Here is a 16201-nt window from a genome sequence, read left to right as displayed (position 1 = left end):
AAAATAAGAATACATTAGTAAACGACTTTCAAACTTAGGCAATGTATAAATTCTAAGTAAGTTATGTACACGACAATGAGTAAACGAACAGGATGTGTAACATTATGTTAATAAAAAGCTAAAGTTAGCTTATATGAGGATGGTAACGTTAATTTAGTTCATTTCAATTTTTTTTAGTACCCTCTTTTGGTTGGAAAAATTGACTGCACCTGTTTTTTACATTTTATTACAACTAACGGAATGAAATATTTTAACAAACCATTATTTAAATTAAACCCAGACTAACACCACAGAACAACTTAGAATTAATTAAATCCATTGCTAATTCATAATGATGTTTATGTTGTCATTTTCCCATCAAAAATGGTGTTGCTTTCTGGAGAAATTATGTTATTTGTCTAATAAACCGCCTGTTGTTATTTAAATTAACTAAATGGATTAAGTGGGATATTTCTAAGATGTATTGTTGGGAAACTTGTAATTGTAAAAATGCTAAAACATTTGAAATATTTCTCATAAAATATAAAAAAAAATAAATAGAAGTTGATGGAAAAAAGGGCAACAGTCTCTCAAACTAAAGCAGCAAAATCATTTAAAATGTGTTCATCCACGTGTTCACTTAATTGTGGTAATATGATAAAATAAAACTAAATATTTTCATCTTTTTTTAATAACATGTCAATATTTTATCCAATACAATAAAGCCTGTTTTATGCTTCTGCGTCGAATCGACGGCGTACCCCCGCGGACCCCTCTGCGTCGACGCGAACCTCGACGCGACCCCTCCGCCGTAGCTCGACGTGCACCTCCAAAAAATTGTAACTACGCGTCGCGGTGACGCAGACCGCAGGGGCTGTGATTGGTCAGATTATACATCATTTCCGGAGTGTAGCTTTTCCGGTTTCCCCCTCCCGCTTTAAAGCCTCAAGTGTTCACAAGATGTTGTATGAGACTGAACATTTGCACCCTCATACTGATAATTATAATACACTTATAAAGACAGTAAATAAAGAATTAGTAAAACTAAAAATATGGATGGATATTAATAAATTATCTTTGAATTTAAATAAAACGAAGGTAATGATGTTTGGTAATTATAAAGAAAACGCAGAAATATTATTAAGTATTGATGGTGTTGCATTAGAAATAGTAGGGATACTCCACTTTAAAGTGAAAATTCTGTCATCATATACTCACCCTCATGTTGTTTCAAACCTGTATGAATTTCTTTCTTCTGCTGAACAGAAAGGAAGATATTTAGAAGAATGTCAGTAACCAGACAGTGTTTGGGTCCCATTGACTTCCATAGTAGGAAAAAATATAATATGGAAGTCAATGAGACCCAGAAACTGCCTGGTTACTGACATTCTTCTAAATATCTTCCTTTCTGTTCAGAAGAAGAAAGAAATTCATACAGGTTTGAAACAACATGAGGGTGAGAATATGATGACAGAATTTTCATTTTAAAGTGGAGTATCCCTTTAAGCTGGAAACCACACATCAGATACATACAAGGTAAAGTATCTAAAAGTATTTCTATAATTAATAAAGTGAAATGTCTTGGAATATAATATACTCATTGTATAGAAATGTGTGGCAATAATTATAAAAGTTCACTACATACCCTCTAAACATTTTTATACTGCTCAATTCTTGTATAAAGCCCACAAAAATATATGCATATGTATATGGGTGATAAACTGTTTTTTTTATTGTGTTATACACTACTGGTCAAAAGTTTTAGATCGGTAAGATTTTTAATGTTTTTAAAAGAAGTCTCTTCTGCTCACCAAGGCTGTGTTTAGTATATAAAAAACAATAAAACAAAACATATTTTATGACAATTTAAAATGACTGTTTTCTATTTTAATATATTTTAAAGTGTAATTTATTCCTGTGATCAAAGCTGAATTTTCAGCATCATTACTCCAGTCTTCAGTGTCACATGATCCTTCAGAAATCACTCTAATATGATGATTTGATGCTCAAGAAACATTTATGATTATTATCAATGTTGAAAACAGTTATTTACATTTCTATTTCATGATGCTATGATGAATAGAAAGTTTAAAAGAACAGCATTTATCTGAAACTGAAAGCTTTTGAAACATTAAACACTACCCTTCAAAAGTTTGGGGACAATAAGAATTTTAATTTTATTTAGGGGGGAAAGAAATAAATTAAATCAATACTTTTATTCATGAAGGATGAGTTAAACTGATCAAAAGTTACAGTAAAGACATTTATAATGTTAGAAAATATAGGAAAGAGATTCGCGAACCACACCACCCCCCTAGCGTTCTGGCGGTGAAATGCACCGCGATGCAACGCAACCCGACGCAGAACCATAAAACAGTCACGACGCCGTTGGAGTGACGGCGTAGCTACGCCGTGGAGTTGACGCAGAAGCATAATGAGGCCTTAAGAATACAGTACATGTACTTCATAACAGAAATGATTGTGCCCTGTTTTTACACACACTCTCTCTCTCTCTCTCTCTCTCTCTCTCTCTCTCTCTCTCTCTCTCTCTCTCTCTCTCTCTCTCTCTCTCGCTCTCTCGCTCTCTCGCTCTCTCGCTCTCTCTCTCTCTCTCTCTCTCTCTCTCTCTCTCTCTCTCTCTCTCTCTCTCTCTCTCTCTCTCTAGAACTATGCTGAAGCTCTCTGCAGATCTTTCTGTGAACTTCTGAGAGACATCACCACAGAAGGGCAGGTCCAGGTTTTGAAGGTACGACTCGATCCCTAACACTCTTTCGCAAACAGCCTCATCCATCCTTCCTCGCACGGCTGTTTTGTGCTTGTCTTCTTGACGCTCTGTATTGAAATGAAGTGCCCTGACACTGCTGCAGAGTAATGACTAGAGAACCCGTTCCTCAACTCTGTCATTTTGGTTTTGAGTAGACCACAGTCAGCTCAGCTTCTTTCTTTTTTTTTTTTAAGCCAATCTCAACTTTGCTTGCTTTACCTTATGCACTAAAGCTCTTAGATCTGACAGAAGAGGTGCGCTCTTTGACATCGCCCTCCGTTTTTCAAACACTTCTCGTTTCCAGACCAACAGTTGGGGTGGATTTCTACTTTGAAGAAACGGTGAAAGCACTATTTGCAGGACCCTGCTATTTTATTTTTGACCATTCTAATTAATTAATTTAGCCATGTGACCATTTGGACCTTGTAGCACAGATAATTATCTTGCAGGGGTCAAACTGCAAGAAGCCTGTCTGATGTGGGCTTCAAAGCGAGCTTCTTGTCCGCACTGCAGTGCCGGTCCTCTCTGGAGGTGGAGAGACAGAGTGGCTGTCAGGATGCTGCCATTACAGATAAAGCTTTTCGCTTTGGCCTCCAGCTGCTCCTTCATAGGTTAGCAGATGCTCATCGGAGACCCCAAGCCAATTTGGAGAATAAAACGTTCTCCGCGCCCCCACAGGAAGAGCTGGAATGCATTACCAGAGGTTTTGGATATTTGTTTTTTATGTTAGCATTGTATTGTGACTGCATCATTGTTCTGTCATCTCTTCAGGGTATACTGTGAAACTTTTCTAATTAACTTTAATCATTTTTCTCTGTAGATCCTAAGTAGCATAGAGCGCAGGTGTGCACACATCTACGCGCTCTGCGTCTTGCGTTGTGCCAACAGGCAGCATCTTTCCACTAGAGTGAAGGCAACTTTAATTGGAAAAAACGAGCCCAAGGTTATCTGAGACATACACTTGTTTTGTGCCTTTTGATGGTGGGAATCTGCGTCTACAAGACGGTTGTTGAAAATAACAAGTATTGGCATGCTAGGTGGGAAATCCACAGCATTCTCAACTTGCTTGCATTGAATCCCTGTATACAGCATTATACTTTCAGAACCAATTATGGTGGTCGTTTTGTTCCCAACATGTCTTTTTATTTTTTGTCTTTTACAGAAAAAAAAGAAAGAAAAAAAAACATATTAAAAGCAGAGTTGTTTAATTCTCTGATGAATAATTTAGCATCTTCCCCCCCCCCCCCCCCCCCATATTGTTCCACTTTATATTCTTCCCACGGTGAAACTCAAAATGATATTTTTGGCACAATGTCCAAGCTCCTCTTTCCCATACTCCGAAAGTTAATGGTGATTTAGAGCTCCACATACGAGTTTGCTACAAATACGACTGCAAATGAGATTTGAAAGAGATGACAAATTGTAACATTAGCAGTGAACAGCTTGCATTACAGTTCAAAAGTTTGTGGTCTGGAAGATTTTGTTAATGTTTTTGAAAAGTCTCACTCACCAAGGCTGCATTTATTTGATAAAAAAATACAGTAAAAACAGGAATATTGTGAAATATTGTGAAATATTACAATTTAAAATAACTATTTTTATGTATTGTAAAATGTTATTTATTACTGTGGCGGCAAAGCAAAGTTTTCAGCTTTTTTTGTTGAATAGGTGCTCAAAAAACATTTCTGATTATTATCAATGTTAAAAATAGTTTTGCTATGTAATATTTTTGTGGAAACTGTGTCAGATTTCTTTGATAAATAAATAGAAAGTTCAAAAGAAAAGTATTTATTTCAAACTGAAATCTTTTGTAACATTATAAATGTCTTTACTAAAAAAATCTTACTGAACTTTTGAATGGTGGTATGAATTCAGTATGTTTCTCATTCGAAGATAGCAATTATTTTTTTCTACATTTACATTTAATCATTTAGCAGATAAATTTTTTTTATCCAAAGCGACTTACAAATGAGGAGAACAATAGAAGCAATCCGGGCTGGATTTCCAGATAACGTTGTCTCTTAGCGTGCTACGAAGACTCTAACTTAACTAAAGGTTTATCATTTCTAGGCGTGTTCTCCGAACCATACCTTAGGAAGTTGCTTAAGATATACCTTCTTACGTGCGATGGTGCTGAATTGGTTGATATCGATGGCTTGAGAATCAATTATTCACTCATGCAGGGGATGCTTCACTGCATGAGAAAGTGGTGTTTTTTTAATAAAAGAATCACTTCAGAAATAGTTGAAATTGCATTTATTAGGACTCATGGGATATTATAAAAAAAATAGCCTAGCCTACATATTTTAAAATTGTCATATATTGCTGCCATAATAACGGCCCATTTCAAATGTTTACGTTCTTTCTTCTCTTTCCTATTTTTGTTCGCTGAGGTGGAGCTGTGATGAAATATTGTTCTTGTAATACTTTCCAGCATTTCAGTAATAAAAGTGTACATCGTACGTACGGTACTCGAGTCGGCAGTGATCAAAAAGGATTTAAACAGTGAATTTTTGAAGTGATCTCTTCTTGTAAACTCAGAGATGTGGATTCGGACGGCAATTAAATCACCACAAGACAGAAAACAGAAGGTCATTCGACCGGGGATTTTTACTCGGGTGGTGGGAGAAAAACACTGACATTCTGGAATACAGATTGCAATAAAATCACGGACTGTGTTTGAAAATACCGTACGACCCCATGAGAAACAATTAGCGTCTTATAGTGTAAGAATAGTGCTTAACTGGCAGTAGCCTATATGCTTTCACTGGCCTTTGAAAGGGCTCCGTGGACGGCGCCATCTTTGATTTAGCACAACTATTCGCTGTATCGCTGCCATAGTTTGAACAAACTCCCCACCACAATTATTCCCTTAATAGACTCCTATGCCTTTAATGCCTAATGGTTTGCCAGCTGATGTACCCTTGGATAATATAATAAAAAATCTATGACAATTGTATTCTTTGCATGAATACACTTGAATTAGCCTAATTGAACACTGGGTGTATTACAACTTCAGAATTATATTCGTATAGACTGTCAACAGTAATAAGGTATAGCTAAGAGTGGTCCAGACCAACCTTTCGAACGTATGACTTGCAGAAGGTGTACTTAACTAAGTACGGGAAACGCGTATTAACTATAAAGTACAGCTTAAGGTATAACTTAAGAACGACGTAGCGTTAAGAAGGTTTCGGGAAATCCAGCCCAGACCAACAAGAGGGCAGCAGTATACAAGTGCTGTAACAAGTCTCAGTTAGTCTAGCACAGTACACATAGCAAGTTTTATTTATTTAAATCAGAAAAAAAAAAAATATATATATATATAGAATAGAAAAGGTAAATGCTTTCTACCCTTTTTGAATCTTGAACATATAATTTACCATCCAGTTTTGTTGAATGGAAAAGAGAAGCAAGGACATTCTGCTTCATATCTCTCTTTTGTGTACAATAATACAGCTTTGGAATGAGTAAATAACTAATTGTTCATTGAATGGTTGATCTGTTAACATTTAATGAGTTTGTACGTATCAAACAACCTTTCAGACTTGCTCCTCTCCGTTTGCTTCTCTACATGGGAACTGTTCTGAATGCATTGAAGCAACTGTGTAGGCAGTGATAGTCTCAGACGTGTGGGAAGCCATTCGATTAACCTCACAGAGCATTCTCTGCCTTCTTACACCACAGGTAGCATGTTTGGCACGTAAATCATCACCAATCACCCATGGACAACAGCTTTGTAACGCCCTAATTAACTGTTCATTTATATTAGCAGTATCTGGAGGCACTACTTTCACTTTATTGATGTTTTTAATTAATCTTCTCAGTAAAATGTGTTTGGAGAGATGTCAGTTAAGTCAAAGGCTAAAGGACAATGAGAGATGACAGGCCATTTAACTCTCCTATGGTGTACACGATTCAAGGACTATACAGTTCATGTCATTTCATGACAGAGTCAAGAGGAACTAATTTTAAGGTACTTCTGTAAAGAGTACTCAAAAATCAGACAGAGATGTTGCTCACCGTGTGAATAGGATTTGTCAGGCTTAAGAGGATAGTTCAGCTAAAAATTAAAAGAATTTCATCATTTATTCACCCTCATGTTGTTGCAAATTTTTGTTTCTGTGGAAGAAAAGTACAATCTGTTCTCAACTTTTCTATTCAATTGCAATGAGAATTAAAGCTTCCAAGCTTTAAAATGGACACAAAAGCACCATAAAAGTCTTTACTGTCAGTTTTATTGATCAATATTATTATTTTCTGTAAATAAAACTGAATGGTAGTGTAAATTCGGTATGTTCTGAAGTAAATTCAGAAGATTTGTAAAATAGTGCACAAGGTTTGAAAGTGAGTAAATGAAACTACATTTCCTTTTTAAGGAAACTTGCATGAAACTAGGGCAGCATGTCAGGCTAGTTTGAATGATTTCAGTGAGGTTTAGGAAAATGTTTTTGGCCTTCTATCCACCCTGGCCAGGACGTCTGCTGGGAAACATGTGGTAGTTTGTGATTGATTTGAAGAGCAAACCGTGCAATTGGAGCCAAGTACAAGTGGGAGCCCGTAGGGGCATCCTTGGATGCTCACACACACACACACTGACCACCGGCCTGCATACTGTCAGTGCCCAGATCCTTCCTTTGAGAAACATTCTTACAGCTGCTTTTACCAGAACTGATGTGGTTAGTGCATCTCTATATGATGGAATGTAAAAGAAATTTAAAAGGTAATGCTCTGTCAACAGTTGTAGCATGAAGTCGATTACCACAAGAAATCATTTTGACTCATCCCTTTTTTATTTTTACAGGGTGTTCTTAATGTAAAAATAAGTCCTTAATTTGCATTAAAATGTCTTAAATCCATGTTTCAGGGGTCATGTTTCAGTGAAGAATTATATTTTATTTTCGCTTGTTGCTTTTTGAAATCACAAAACCGTGTCACTGTGTTGCACATGAGCGTACAGTGTTTTAGAGCGGCTCGGTTCACAGTAAATGCCGGTCCACACAAACTCTATCACTGCCTTTGCTGTGAGTTTGAGTTCCTTATAACATGCATTTAGAACACGGCATGCTAGATTTACTTTGTTTTTTTACATTAGCGTAATCTAAAAAGTTATTGTGTGCAGAGGTTTACAGAATTTAGTTTGAGGCGAGTTAAAAACTATTACAAACTAAGCAGTTATCTTCCTGCAGCTTTACATCAAATTTCCCAAAAGTCCCAGTGTAATGTATATGAATTTTTCTTTTCTTTTTTCAGAGCAGTATTAATATTAAAAAATTTTGTTTTTTATTCGTTTTCTTCTTTTTAAAAAACTTAAAGGACATTTATAACACTATTTCATGTATTATTACCCAGGCATTAAATGACAAAAAAAAAGTACAGCTGCTGATTGAGAGATGGTAAATTTGGCATCTTTCTCCCTTCTGAATGCCATAATCCAGCAGTTTTTTCCACTCGCTCACTCTTTCTCTCTGATTGGGCAGACCAAAACGTAAGTCGTAGAGACTTTGAGGGATGGTAGTAGTACCCTCTCCGTCTACAACGTCACCAAGGCTTGCCCCAATCGGCTTGATGATTAATCAACTCCTAGACCGCTCGGCGCAGACTCAAGTGTCTTATTCCTTTGCAACCCTTGACTCAAGGCAGACAAAACACGTTACAGATTCAATGGTTGAAATGTTATGGTAAAAAAAAAAAAAAAAAAGATACTTTTGTGAGCTAGAACTAGTTTTTTCGTCCGATCTGAACCAGACCGGTGCAGAAAAATTATCTGGAGTCTCTGGTGTTCATAACTATCAAAAAGTAAAAAAAATTGATTGACGTCCATGACGGGACACCAAAACGTTCGAAGTGGGCTTTGTCACTTTACTAAGACTGCTATCCCTCTTGAACGGAATGAGATAATCTCACCAAACTCGATACACCTATGAATGAGCTAGTTTGTGGTTGCGTGAAAAAGGTGGTGCTATAGAATGGAATAAAAACACGAAAACATCTATATCTTCGCAACAGTCTGTCCGATTGACTTGAAAACTGCCATGAGGTGTCTTTGTCCCAAGTGCCGTGATTGTCTTGGAGGACATTCGCGTATCTTGAAAAATATGGCCGCCGCGTATTTTCCATAAAAAAACGGTGCTGACATGGCTTAGAGCAATTTACTGCTACTATTACTATTGCTAAAAATGAACAAATTCAACAAAATAATTTCCTGTGTTGATCAACTTTATGCTACAATTGAGATTAAAAAGAATTAAACATGTATGGAACCCTGATCAAGACGTTTTCTTATCTTTGCATGAAATAGTCAATGGAAGTAAATGGAAGTCAAAATGACTCGAAAGTGGTGTAATTCCGATAGCAGTCTGGAAAGACTTTGCCAGCTCAAGCTTTCTACTCCATCATGCATGGCTGTAATCCAGACACATTACTTTATACATGTTGTTTGTAGATCACCCTCTGAAGTCAGTTAAGTAAAGTTCTGCCCCATGTGCCAGGATGTTTGTGCACCAGCAGCTTGAAGAAGAAAAATGAAAACAGGAGCGCACCTTCAGGGAGCGGTTCATCCTGCATCCTGTCAAAGTGAGGGTGGAACAGGAGGTTAATGGCCTTGGGCTGCCAAGATCCCTTCTCAAACCAATACATAGTCTGACAACAGAATTCACACAATTACAAGCTTCTCTTCCTGTCTTTCAGAGCGACAAGGCAATTTGAGATTATTGAAAATTATTTGGTTGTCCTCAAGGTCAGAATTGTGCAGCGGGGCTTCAATCTGATTTTGCTGGTGATGTAATATTAAACATGGTGATTCAATATGCTTTTTATTTGGCCATTACGTTTCCTAAAGGCAATGCCTGTAGGCTTGTTCCAGGGCTTCTCCTTCTCGATTCACGAGTATGATGGTGTTCAGAAATATTAATATAGTCCCTGTGGTTTGATTCCTGCAAGAAGCGAGACTTGTACCACCACCACTGTGCCCTTGAACAAGGCATATGACCCTGATGTTCTGATTGACAGATTCAACATCTCTTTTTTATGTTTGGGGTTCCTAAGACCTCAGTACTGCAAATAAAATTAGTTTGGGGATTTAAAAAAAAATAACATTGATTTATTTCCATTTCAAAAATCGCCATGTGGTATTGCACTAATTTTACAATTTGCTTATAAAAACATGTAGGCTATATGCATGTAGATACTGTATATTAGATGTTTGTTGTGTACTTTGTAGGGTTTTTTTTTTTTTTTTGGCTGTTTGTTTTTCCCTACTTTTTTTGAAAGACGTGTGCATGCATTTGTATCTATTGTGTGTGTATGCCCACAGTTGTTCTTAATTGCTGTACAAAATAAAATACCAATTAAAAAGTAGGTTGCTGTTTGTTTATGCCATATATTTATATATCATAAAATATTATATTGAATAAATACATACATTTTAAATCAATTTAAATAAAACTTCACCCAATCCATGTGGAAAACATGTTATAGTTTTTCAAGAAAAACATAATATAGTAACAGTGTTATGATTTCACAGTAGAACATCTAACCGAGGGATTTAAAGATGAGAATTCAAATCACTCACCACCCGATTCCTGCTTATAAGATCCATCAGCCTTTTACTATGATTCAGTCACTATGTATCCTCTCTTCCAAAACTTCTTTCTAGTCCCATTTACCTGTTTTCCACAGCTTTAAAATGAGTTTGATCTTCCGCAATCCTCAAATGTTTTAACTATTTGATTTCCATCTGTTGTGTAACTCCTTGAGCACTTGGGGATTCTAGGCAATTATACTTTCCATTTCTACTCATGCCCACTTTCCGTTTTTGTGGTATATTTTCTGCAGTGATCAATTCATTCTCTTTCCCTTTGCTTCTTGCAGGTTGTTGAAATTGCCATCAAAGTAAGTCCTATATTAGGCTCCCATATGTTTCAGCCTCTTCTGCCAGCTGTGTTACAGGGGATTGTCGAAGGAGAAGTGAGTTTGAACATAGTATAGTTTATTACAGTATTCATCTTGCACTAACCTAATTTCAGTGAAACTCCACTGTTTCCAGTTTTCAATGTTTGCACATACTTGTGTGTTTGACTGCAGAGGTATCCTGTGGTTATGTCTACATACCTCGGGGTGATGGGTCGGATTCTCCTGCAGAATTCAGGCTTTTTTACATCACTTCTCACTCAGATGGCTGTGGAATTCAACCAGGAGGTGAGGATGACTGCCAGGCCACCAGCGTTTGCTTGCCTGATAGAGAGGGAATTTTAAAATGGATTGTTCTGATGCAAAACATCTGTTCCCTTAGCTGTATATCATTGAATTATTTCATTGAATTATTGTTAATTAATTATTATATTTATTATTTTCACTCAGGTTTTAGTTTTTTTACTTAAGTGAAAATAAAAAGGATTTTTTTTTATTTATTTTTTTATTAGCTGAAATAAATTTCAGTTTTTAATTTCAGTTCATTCTTATTTTATTTGTAAGTAATAAAAATGTTTTTTAAGGTTTTAGTTCATCACACATACATACATACATGCATACATGCATGCATACATGCATACATACATGGCTTGACATTAACGTTTTTGCTCAGCAGCCACTGTGGCTAGTGGTTTTCCAAAGTTAGTAGCCACTCAGCATTTTCACAGACCACAATATTGACCTCGATACCATAAGGAAAAAATGCCATATAGATATTGTTAATATTTCCTTATAATTTGGCAGCATATTAGGCTGCTGTCACTTTAAGACCTGACACACTGATCCATAATACTGTTAAACGTGTTTTCTTTCTCAACTGTTTACGTTCACTTAAAACATAACTAACTGTGTTTACGTGAATACTTGCCAAGACTGGCATTTTGACATTATTTTTGTTTGTATTTGACTGTTTAAGTGCAATAAGCAGCGAAAAAGAACTCAATTTAGTAATGAGAGGCAGCTTTATTTATGCACATATGCGGGAATAAGTAAAATTATGTGAAATCCCACGCCAAAATTCAAGCTCTGTAACACCAACAATATTAATCCGTAGTAAATATAACAAGTGAGTGAGGGGAGGCGGGTTTGTGTGTCAACTTGCTGTCGGAGAGATGAGAGAGTGAGAAAGAGCTATATTTTTCACAACACTACATTGCACTTAGTTTTTTATTTCAGATGCCTTTTTAAAAGACTACAATTGAAAAATATATCAAATTCAACCCTGCCAAAGTAAGAGTCACTGCGTTACATGCCACTGCTATATTTACCTTTATGTCAAGGTCAAATAGACTGAAGCAAAAAATCAACCAACAAACTAAAAATTCTCAAGCCTGGCCTAGTTTTCTTTCTCTGTGCAGCGTATCTTTAGTTGTGTTTGTGGGAGCTGATCGTACTGTAATTTGGTCCCAGTGGACCCGAATGCTTTGCTGAGCCGCCCACACAGAATCATTCCCTTTAAACCCTGGGCCATATATCCCCGCTGAAAATCGAACTCATTTGCACTATTGTAGTCTCAGCATATATCAGTATTCTCCTTAATTTCCTCAATCCCAGAAATATCTTTCCCGCAGAGACCCCTTTATTATTTACAGTCTCAGCCAAGCAACTTCAAAGACGGAGGTTTTTATATATTCGGGTCGACGTACCCTAATGTTTAACTCTTATCTTATGAAGGATGTATTAATCTTGTTCCCAGTGTGCCTCACTTACCTGTGCACAGCTAAATTCTAAATGAGAATTATATGAACAAGATTGTTTATCATGGCGATCTCTGCTTCCCAGGCAGACCAGCTCTTGGGGAGTATGATTGAGATGTGGGTGGACCGCATGGACAACATCACCCAGCCTGACAGGAGAAAGCTCTCTGCCCTGGCGCTCCTGGCGCTTTTACCGTCTGACAACAGGTTCGTCATCTTATAAACACTGCTGGAGAATCCTATCACATTTGCATGCAAATGCCTGAAGCTGATATTGTAGATGTCATCAGCAAGCTGTACAAATGAAAGCATTTATACAAATCATTTGACATTCACCACAGAGCCAAAACGAATGAAAAATCTCTTCATAATGGTGACTTGTCGGGAGAAATGGCATGTTGGTATTAGCTACGTCAGCAGTTCGGATGTCAGTGATAGCCCCATTATCACCCCTCTTGTCACATTGTGAGATAGCCTGTAAGTTATAGCTATTATGTTTCAAGGTTCCATTTGCATCTAATTGAGATGTCAGGTGTTGTAAAAGGGAGTCAGTCATTTTGCCTATAATATTACAAGTAATTTAAGTTTCCATGGCTCATAGTTCAATATTTTTTTACTACTGATGTAATAGAATAGAAACGAACCAAGCAAATGACTACCCATTTTTTTAAGTATAGAGGGCAAGAGTGATCATGAACCAAACTCAGGGAACACTATTTTAAGGTGACAATAGTTTCACGTTACTACATGTACTTTAGTAATAACTGTAAATTATGCATAATAACAAGTAGGGCTGGGTATCGAGTTCGATACTTTTTTTTAGCACTGACCGAATTGCCTTGATGCCTTAGGACCCTATCTTGCACCCAGCGCAATTGACTTTGTACACCGACGCATGTATCATTCCTATTTTGCACCCGCGCAAAGCAGACTTTTCACTCCACAGAAGCACGTCGGTTAACTAAGAAATACACTTGCGCTCCCGGGGGCGGTTCAGCGCAAAGAGGAGGCGTGTTCCGGCGCAAACGTTCCTTCATGCTATTTTGCAGGTTTAGAAAACAATTGCGCCACTAACCAGGAAAAAATTGTTTAAAGTCAGTGGCGCGTTGCGCATGTTATTCATATGCTATTTTAAGGGTGCATGCTTGGCCATAATCAATGTAGCGTGCAGTGCACAACGCGCACTTTGATTCTCTCATCTACACAGAAGCAGCAGTTTTCATTTTTGCAAATCATACATTATTACGATAGATAGATAGATAGATAGATAGATAGATAGATAGATAGATAGATAGATAGATAGATAGATAGATAGATAGACAATTTATTATAAAAGCATACATCTAACTTACACATTTACCCAAATTATCATACGCCTGTTTAACCGAAGTTAATTTGGGTGGGTTTCTCCAAATCCGCCGTTATAATAGGAATCCGCTTTAGAACAAGCGCGCCTGCTCTTAAAGGGAATGTGAGATGACGCTCTGATTGGTTTATTTCACGTTATGCCCAAACCACACCTATGAATAATGAAGTTACTTCAGACCAACCCCTTTTAGATTTGCGCCGGGCGCAAGAGGCATTTATCCCGCCGGGAAAATTGCGCTTTGCGCTTGACACTTGCGTTTCAGATCGTTAAAATAGGGCCCATAGAGTATCAAAACATTTCTTGTCATTCGGTACCAAATTTCGATACCTAAGGGGTTAATCTCGTCAATGTCAGTGAGGAAAAACACTAGTTTACGTCGGTTAAGCCCAGAGACATGGCTCACATGTGAGGCTTTAGTGTGAAAGTGTCCCAACCCCCGTTGATGGAAAAGATATGGAAAAGATCAGAATCGTGGCTATTCACCAGGCTCGATGCCAATAGTGCGCAATGCTATATTTGCGACAAAATAATTGCTGGCAAGAAACACGAAAAATCTGATGACTAAGGCAAGCTTTATGCGTGCACAGGAGCGGGAGGCATATATTCTGCCCCCTAGTATCCTTTATGAGTCTTTGAGTGTAAAAAAAGTCAACAAACTGAAAAAATAAAAACAATGTTTTGGTTTTTTTGGTAATATGTAATGTAATATTGTTTTTCATAAAATTGGTATCGAAAAAAGTATCCTTCACGAACCGGTATCGAAGTCAAGGTATCGATTTTTTTATTTTACGATACCCAGCCCTAATTACAAGTAACTAAACCAAACCTTAACCATAACTTTATAAGTATGTAGTTAGTTAATATTACTCAGTACTTACTGTATTTGACTAAGTGCAATGTAACTCTGTCACTAGTGTAACCGAAACCAACTTTGATTAGAAGCACATAAGTATTTGAGAATCAGAGAAAGATACAACAGAACATATTGTGTGCTAAATGTCTTTTATGATATAATGAACTTCTCATTCCATGATGCTTTGCAAATTAATTGAATCATAAACAATGGACTTTTAGTCATTGATTATAAGTATAAAATACAATATACTTAAGTTTATTGCAAAAAATTATAATTTATAAAAAAAAAAGATGTAAGTTGTATGAAAGTGTAGATTCTGGTAGCTTGTTTCCACCACTGAATAAAATAATTTAAGTAATTGCAACTTTTTATCTCACAATTCGCAATTACGAGTTTACGTCTCACAAGTTTGACTTTTTTCTCAGAATTGTGTGATATAAAGTCGCAATTATGAGATAAAGTCAGAATTGCGAGATATAAACTTGCAAGGAAAAAAGTCTTTATTTCTCACAATTGCGAGCATATATTTCACAATTTTTACTTTATAAGTCACAGTTGTGAGTATATATCTCGCAATTCTAACTAATTGAATGCGAGTTTATATTATCTTTATTTATGGAGATATATTTACGTATTAAGGTTCAGCCACATTTGCCGTTGTGCAGTGAATTTTTGCAGTTGGGAAAATTGGGAATTTTCTTGTGAGGTCGGAAGATTCGCCCACACAGATTTCACAAATTGGTCTTGCAGATTTGCCACGTTGACCAACAAAAAGCAAAAAGGACTTTCTGTGAGCAGATTTTTTTTCTGTTTCTTTTTGCTCTCAAAAAAATTAATTAGATGTTACTATGAGTAATGTTTTAAATAAGGTTTTCTGCAGAATAACACATCTGCTTGAGTCACTTCTCTTCAGTCTTTTCAACTGGGCATACATGATCCTGGCAGTGACGTTGAAACTCAAAATAGCATCAAGGGAAGTGATGCACTTAGTTGCCTCCACAACACACATCCTAAATACAAGTGCAAATAATGCAGTAACATACAATGAGGTGGAAATTTGCATGATTTTTTTTTCTTTCTTTCTGGGAAACAGTGCCAAGCATTCTGCACCGCATCACAACATATTTTTCTATGCAATGTGGCACAGTGATTAACAAGAAAAATTTAAAATTCATGTCAAAAGGTTGCTAACCCCTGGCCATTTTAAAGACCAGACAATCTGACCAGTCATAATGCTTTTGTACCATGTGCAGGCTATCAGGGGAAGAGAAATGGTACAGAAATTCATGATTGACGCACATTCACATTTCTCATTACAATATAAATATTCAATCCAGCCGCTTGAAAACACTTGAGCATGTCTCTGCATGCAGGCTCATGTTTGGACCGTACAACACACACTTCCTTTTCTGAAGGGTGGCCGGTCATCTACAAAATATTTCACTCTCTGGATTTATCCTATCTATCGTACTTTATGTGTCCACATTTTATATGCATGTATCTGTCTGTATATGTGGCCATCTTGAAATTTTGTATTATGGAATTGCGTTCGGACCGGTGAAATC

The 16201-nt window shown here is 36.8% G+C and overlaps 1 protein-coding gene and 1 long non-coding RNA gene across 2 annotated transcripts in view; both read left to right on the top strand.

Moving 5' to 3' along the window:
• Nucleotides 1–16201, top strand: part of ipo11 (importin 11) — a 172381-nt gene that overhangs the window by 114274 nt on the left and 41906 nt on the right. The window contains exons 24-27 of the mRNA XM_082187980.1: nucleotides 2645–2725; nucleotides 10616–10711; nucleotides 10829–10942; nucleotides 12497–12618. Of these exons, the coding sequence (XP_082044106.1) occupies nucleotides 2645–2725; nucleotides 10616–10711; nucleotides 10829–10942; nucleotides 12497–12618 (413 nt within the window). The remainder of the gene's footprint in view (nucleotides 1–2644; nucleotides 2726–10615; nucleotides 10712–10828; nucleotides 10943–12496; nucleotides 12619–16201) is intronic.
• Nucleotides 2732–4510, top strand: LOC309512456. The gene is made up of 2 exons (XR_014211035.1): nucleotides 2732–3446; nucleotides 3564–4510. It is a non-coding gene; the product is annotated as an uncharacterized lncRNA (long non-coding RNA).

Source organism: Leuciscus leuciscus (genome assembly GCF_965113295.1).
Source record: "Leuciscus leuciscus genome assembly, chromosome: 13".
Classification (NCBI taxonomy): Eukaryota; Metazoa; Chordata; class Actinopteri; order Cypriniformes; family Leuciscidae; genus Leuciscus; species Leuciscus leuciscus.
This window is presented reverse-complemented; position numbering and strand designations above follow the sequence as displayed.